General features: G+C 37.1%; 1 protein-coding gene across 1 annotated transcript; it reads left to right on the top strand.

Annotated features, from left to right (window-relative positions):
• Window positions 1–1198: 1198 nt before the first annotated feature.
• On the top strand, window positions 1199–7105 carry LOC103772992 (glutamate receptor ionotropic, delta-2-like). The gene is made up of 2 exons (XM_008940344.1): window positions 1199–1478; window positions 6761–7105. The coding sequence occupies exons 1-2, from the start codon at window positions 1205–1207 to the stop codon at window positions 6796–6798; spliced, it is 312 nt and encodes a 103-aa protein (XP_008938592.1). The 5' UTR covers window positions 1199–1204; the 3' UTR covers window positions 6799–7105.
• Window positions 7106–7126: the final 21 nt, after the last annotated feature.

The raw sequence follows: 7126 nt of genomic DNA, 5'->3' as shown, positions 1-7126 counted from the left end.
TGTGAGTAAGAGCCATATGATATGAGACAACAGGTCTGGCACTAAAATATGCTTTCATATTTTTAGGGGAATATATTCTCACATGTGGGTTTCTTGTTTTTGCCTGCACCTGTTGTATGCACAGAATATTCCTGAACAATAAGTAATTACACAGTTTAGTATTAGACATTCATATGTAAATACATATTACTCTTTACTGTCCCATTACCTGATTTACATGTGTAAATGCAGGTTAACTGCGTGTGTAGCTTTGCTAGTGGCAAATTGAGTATTTCAAAATTTAGCTTTGGGTGTACTCTGGGAAATTATGCTATAAGCCCACATTGTTTCTTCGTTTAAGCTCTCAAATCTGTTAGAAACGCAATACCAACACTTGACTCTGCTTTATGTTACAGGGTAATCCTTCAAAATTACAGACCTACTCTTTATTAATTATTTTTATTTTTATTGATTGCATTAACATTAATCATGATAAACACCTTTGGTATTAATGTGGATGTCATTGGTATTGTACTTCAGACTGTCTGCTTTAACTCAGCCCTCGTTAAAAAGACCATTATTTACAAAGTGTTATTTTTTGCATAAACAGCTCTATGCCTTTCTCATCGAAGGAAGGCGAGTAAATGTATATAAAATGTACGCTGAATTTTAAAAACATTTTGCTATTATTGCATCTCTCTCTTAAAACCTGAAAGCAACTGAGTTTTTGCTTGGACAGGTTAATGTACGTAATCATATTCAGTTGTCTTGAGAAGTTGACAGTGAGCCTGAGCTGTTATTTGTTCAGGTTTACTTTGTATAATACAAAGATCCTATTCATGGAGCTGTTGTGCTAGACTTTGAAGAATGCTTATCTCCTTGGGTGGTCATGTTAATTCAGTAGCTGGAATCAGTTCTTAACGTTCCTCAGAAGGCCCAGGGATGAGTCTCATTTTCAAGGGATAATTCATTTCTGGGCGAGGTGGACAAGACAGTCTTCCAGCTCTCACCACAAGACAGCTCAAACAGAGTGCTTTAAGCAGAAAGATTTTAAAGAAGTTTAGCTCTGAATTACTCCATATGCTAACTTTTGTCTGTATTTCACTTGATTGAACCTGTTGTGTTTTAATTCCTGGTGTCTCTGTTTCAACAGCAAGACAGGCCCTATGCACTGAGCTGCTCTCACCTCAGCTATCACTGTGTTTTCTTAACAGCCTGCGACCTGATGAACCAAGGCATCCTGGCCCTTGTCAGCTCCATCGGGTGCACGTCAGCAGGATCCCTGCAGTCGCTGGCAGATGCCATGCATATCCCTCACCTCTTCATCCAGCGCTCAGCAGCAGGCACACCAAGGAGCGGCTGTGGGCTCACCAGGAGCAACCGCAACGACGACTACACGCTCTCCGTCCGCCCCCCTGTCTACTTAAATGATGTCATCCTGAGAGTGGTCACAGAATATGCCTGGCAGAAATTCATTATTTTTTACGACAGCGACTACGGTAAGTGTTTATTTAGCAGGGTGATTTTTGTCAAATCCATAATTCTATGGAAAGCAGTCACGTTACATCTTTATAGTCTTCCCGTAGATTATGTTTTGTTTGGGAACATTTATGGTTCTGTCAGCACTTCGCAGCACCTCAGAGAAATTTATTTCTAAAATCTATCAAAGTTTACAGGTTTATTTGATAATTTCTTTGTTAGAGTTAGCTGATAAACGGAGAGCTTATCTGGCTTTCTGTTCTGCCAGTGTTTATGAAGCATAAAAGTTTTTTAGCAAGCTTTGTTGTTTTTTGTACTAGAGAAATATGACAATTCAGGAGGCAAGGTGTAAACTTTTACGTTCTGTAGAATTGTTTCTTCAAGGTGAATCTCTACTGTTTGTTGACATATATTTGATGGCTAGAAGCTGAGGCAGCAGTGAATGTAGGTCAGAGGCCTCGGCAGGAATGAACAGCTATTCATAAACATAAAACTTGTAGAGAGAACTTCTGTAGAGCGAAGAACTTGAGGGCCTGGAGAAGACAATGTTCCTTCTTTTCTGAGTTCATTCAGGGCTCCTGAAAGGTGTTGAATTGATGATTGTTGTAAGTGCAGCACAGGCAGCATCATCACAAGACTACGCCATCCAGCTTGGTGACTCTGCCGAGTTCAGTACAGTTATTTTCTACTGCTGAGGAGAGCTGGACAGATTTCTCTAGTATAGGTTCATTATCTAACTAATTTTATAATATTTTTCAATGCAAAGTTGCTTTGAAACCAGCCCTGTTTTCTTCAGTTGCATCCATTATTCACAGGTACCCATGACAGGTTTCTATGAACGTTTTAAAACTTATTTTCAAAGTTAAATCTTTGAGTTATGGAAAAATGCTTACTTTAGCAGTTTGCTGTGGATAATATCTGGTTCACTCAGGTCAGGTGTTATTGATTTTTGCTCTCTGTCTACATAATAAATTCTTAAATTAGAACGATAGAAAATGATGAATAAGAGAATTTCTATTTATAACAAACCAGCACCTAAATGCACCAACCATAGGATAAGGAACACACATCCAAAAAATTGAAAAAGCATATAGCAAGGTGTATTTTTGTTCATGTTTTATGAGTCTGTGCATTTAAGTAACAGTGTATCAATGAAGAAGACCATAATCTTGCCAGTGTAAAGATATCTTTTTTCATGTATTTTTGAGTTGAAAACCTTCAAGCAAATTTTATAATTAATATTTTTGAATAATATTTGTAAATACTAGTTTTAAGTTATTCCAGTTTTGTTATTTAATTTGAGAATGCAGTTCAGACACTGTGTTATTTTGTCCTTGATTTCTGGGTAAGAATCTTATTATGCTGTGACTTACGTAACACAGATGCCTGCCTGCAAGGAATAAGTTTCAGACTAGTAGCTCGTTCAGTGACACATCATCCCCAGATGTGACATGTGGCAGATGAAGTCTATTCTACCAACCTCTGTACCATTTTGACTTCAGTAGTCTACCAGTAATACCATACTGACCAAAACGGATTGGTAGTCTCACTCTGATCAGTGATTACTATTGTGTACCTCAGGAAAATGTGAAAAAAAAAAAAAAAAATTCTACCTTTAGTATATACTGAGTAGTCTGTCCCTTTTCTAAACATTTGTGTTGCTTGTGTGTGGAGGTTTTGGGGTTTCATGTTGTCTTTTTTTGCTGTTTGTATGTGCACGTAGTTTGGGACTAATACCATGGGTAGATTTTAAATGAATCCTGAATTTTAAGTTAACCTGCAACAGTGAATAAGGTTATTATCTGTGCAAAGGTGTGATATTAAATTCTGCTAGATCCTTGTTTTCAACAGCTATCTGAGGGCAGCAAGCCGTTTCTATATCATCTTTTTGCTTCCTACAGGATCCTTATAAAATTGTAAGTTGCTGATTTCATTGGCTATATCCTCTTCCACTTTTAATACAGAATAAGAGAGTTGAAGTTTCAGTTCACCATCTGTAACCCAAGGCCTCTCTTATTTCCATTACCATGAGAGCTGTTCTCTGTCTCTCCAATCCTTCTTCTTGCTCATACTGGAATGGCTCTCATTGCTCACTACCCTGTTTCAGGTGAAATCATTAGGCCTGAGACAGTATTTTGCCTGTTCTTAATTCTCTTAGCCAGTTTTTGATCTGTGGACGTAGTTTTCCTCATACCTGCGATGACATTAATATCTTAGCAGTCCCTAGAAAGCAAACTTGCCAGGAGTTTATTATAAAAATAAATTACATCACTTTCTCCCCTTTTCCTGCTCTTTTACTGATATACTCAAAGCATTTCCAGCAAGTTAGCAGTGCACGTTATTTCTTCTCAGATTCTATAGTGACCAAAGAGGGGCTTGCACAGAAGGAGGGGCAGAGAAATTAAGAGTATGAAAAGAGGAGCTGGAGTCACTCATTAACGGATTACAGAATGGAGAAGTTTGAATTTGGTATTTGCTTTGGGCAGGAGGTTGGAGTATGTGACCTCCTAAAGTCCCATCTAACTCTAATTATTCTGTCATTCTGACATTTGAGAAACTCATTCATGTAGATGGTTCTGTAGATGTGAAAACGCTTAAAGAAAAAAAAATAGAATAAAATCCCAGCATCAGTTTGGGTTTTATAAGAGAGAGTTGGCTATTCTGTCATTCTGACATTTGAGAAACTCATTCATTTAGATGGTTCTGTAGATGTGAAAACGCTTTAAAAAAAAACATCCCAGTGTCAGTTTGGGTTTTGTAAGATAGAGTTGGCTCAAGAACCCTAGAAGAGCTTGAGGAGGGGAACATTAGTATTAGCTTCTGTGCCAGCTGAGGAAGAAATCAAGACTGGGCATGCAGACATGGAGTGGAAGTCCAGGGGTAAGTCATCCTGTTGGTCAGTGTCAGTGCAGCTAAGGGTGGTTGCATTTGCCACTAGAAGACTCCAGTCCTGTTCCTCAGCTTATCTGAGAGAATCTGCCATAGTATATTTCTTTTCTCAGGTTATACAGACCTAAAATCACATTCTGGTTGGAAGCTTTGTTGTACCAGTTAACATTAGATATTTTAATGTAACATTTAGTATTAAACTTTGAAGTAGGTGAGAGATCAACACTTGCATTAGAATTAAATTCCTATTAGGAAGAGATTATTTACATGCTCTGCGCAGAACTGATACTTGGACCAACAGCAATTTCTTGCCCTGGTGCATTTTTTCATATGTAGTGATCTTTCCTTCTCAAGATATGTAGCATAACACTAAGCATTGTCTCCATAGCAGTAAATGGCTCTTGAGAAGTAATGGGAATATACTTCCTGTTGTTTCCCCCCCTTGTTTCCATCTCTTTGTACATTAGAAAACATGAAAATGCTGTTAAACTGAATGGTTCCAGCAACTAGCAGAATTCCAATACTTCCCTTTCCCAGAAATTGTTTTGCATAATGATTTAATTTAATGATTTATACCAAAATGTTTTATTGTGTTACTGAAATTATTTCCAGTAATAATTTCACACAGTGAAAGAAAATGTCTCTTTTGTATTTAAAATAAACATACCTACAGTAAAATTTGGCTCATATCTAAAGTACTGTGCCAAATGAGATCCCTTGCACCTTTAAAAGAGGCTGCAATCATTTCTGTGTCAATTTCTCAACACCATTTTTAATCCTATGAATTTAATTGCTTTTGGGTTTTTTTTGTGGTTTGGTTTTGTTTTGTTTTGTTTTTATCTTGCAGTCAATCATAGATTGCTTTTCATTATCAGAAGTACAGCATAGTTTATGACTGGAAACGTGTCTTTCTTCAGGGCTGAGAGTTATTTCCCCAGTGTTATCTTTTTTAAAAACTCTCATTCTTTTTGATGAATATATGTAGACAAATATATTGAGTTTTAACATTTTCACACTTCAAGATAAATGCTAGAAGATTCAAGTCTACATAAGGACTTCATTAAGTCATAACCAGCTGGGTGTTGAAGAAGTGATGTAGAAATGCATTTCTGAAATAATTGACATCTGAGTTTTTAACTGCTAGGTTTTTCCAAGTAAAATTTTAGGTAAGCTAACTATTCTAACACAAAACAAAAGACACTTTGATGATAATAAAAAAAAATATTTTCCTGCTTTTGATTTAGTGAAGCTGCATAACTAGTGAAATATTTTAATAAGGCCATAGTCTTGTGTTGCTGGTGGAGTCTTGCCAGTAGCAGATGTGAGGCTAACACAAGGTGTGAGGAGGAGAGATAAGAGGACATTTTAACTTGACTTAGGTATTGGCTGTTTGTATTCCATTTACTACAATTGTACCCTCAACTTTAATGTATAAACTCAGATGAACTTGTGAAAATCAGAATGAGTTGTCTTTTTCCCCATCCTTGCTCTTTGCTGGGATGCTCTAGATCAAAAGCCCAGTGAAAATAACGCAGTCCACCCCCTTGTATTAAGTGTGTTTTGTTCCTGGAATTAAAACAAGGTAAAGGCCTGCTCAGGACATGAAACCTGATTTTGTTTAAGAAAATTTCATATGAGGATGTTAAAAGTGTTCAGGGACAATCCTATGCTTCTTCAAATGCCATTAAGGGCAGTCTTCTTGCAGAGTTAAAGAGTGGGCAGCGTGAAATGCAGCAAAATTATGCAGTAGATTGATGTCTTTCTCAACCTGCTATTAAAATTACTATCCACACAGTATGTACAAGCCAGATTTGCTTCATTTAAGCAGCTAAATCGGTTCCTACTCTTCATCCTTGACTGCTCAGCTCAAACTGTAGGAGCACTGTGCTGCAGAGGGTAGCTGTGCATCTCCTTCTCTACAAGTGGGTGTGGAGACTGGGCAGTTCCTCCACTAAGCCTCTAAACAGTTCCTTAGGACCACCATCACCCTTTTTGGTGAAGGCATTTTCAGACTGGACATTATAAATGTATGACTTATACCTTTGCTTGCAAAGTTTAGATTTGTAAAAAAAGCCAGTAACATCCATAAACATTTTGAGCAAGCTATACCAAGCAAGCTTTACTTTATGGTTTCAAGTTCAAAGCAAACACAACACAGTTTGAAACTACAAATGCTGTCTCAGCCACAGACTAGCATCCGACAATGACCATCCCACAAACAGTAACATGAAGAAGACCCTTATACATTCAGTCTCAGAGGAAGAGAAATGAAATGATCATTTGAGGTCTGAATGTCTGAGCCCGGGCAATATAAACAGAGCAAGTGACCTAGAATCCCAGCATGTTGTTGGTTTTTCTCTCTGTAGTCTAACAACAAGGGGCAAGCTTTTGTAGTTCGTGTCTTACTTTTCAGAGAGTTTACAGTGCACTGTATTTTCCAGGGATATGTAGATACTTTTCTGTAGTAGTAAATTCTTTATGAAGAAACCAGTCAATCACTGCAAGAACATAATTGTGAATTTTGTGCAATTTACAGTGTAGGTATCTGTGCATTTTGAAGATGAAAGGGAGATAGTCTAGCTGTTTGAAAACATTTATTTTTAATGTTTTGTTGGTGCCAAAGCAGATAGAAAGATTCTGTACTTTATCTAGAAACCTTGTGGGAATAAGGTTCATTCTGGAGAATGAATTTTGGTTTATTTCCTATTCTCTTTCTTAGTGATGGCAGTAATATTTTAAAACCCTTCTGTGTTTTATATATATATATTTTTTTTTTTTT

The sequence above is a fragment of the Merops nubicus genome, unplaced genomic scaffold, assembly GCF_000691845.1.
Source record: "Merops nubicus isolate BGI_N331 unplaced genomic scaffold, ASM69184v1 scaffold2105, whole genome shotgun sequence".
Lineage (NCBI taxonomy): Eukaryota > Metazoa > Chordata > Aves > Coraciiformes > Meropidae > Merops > Merops nubicus.
Note: the sequence above shows the minus strand (reverse complement) of the source record. Positions and strands in the feature narration are given on the sequence as shown.

Coding starts and splice junctions, on each gene's coding strand:
- LOC103772992 (XM_008940344.1), top strand. CDS start 1,205: ATGAACCAAGGCATCCTGGCCCTTGTCAGCTCCATCGGGTGCACGTCA. Junction 1,479..6,760: donor TTTTTACGACAGCGACTACG/GTAAGTGTTTAT, acceptor CTTACTTTTCAG/AGAGTTTACAGTGCACTGTA.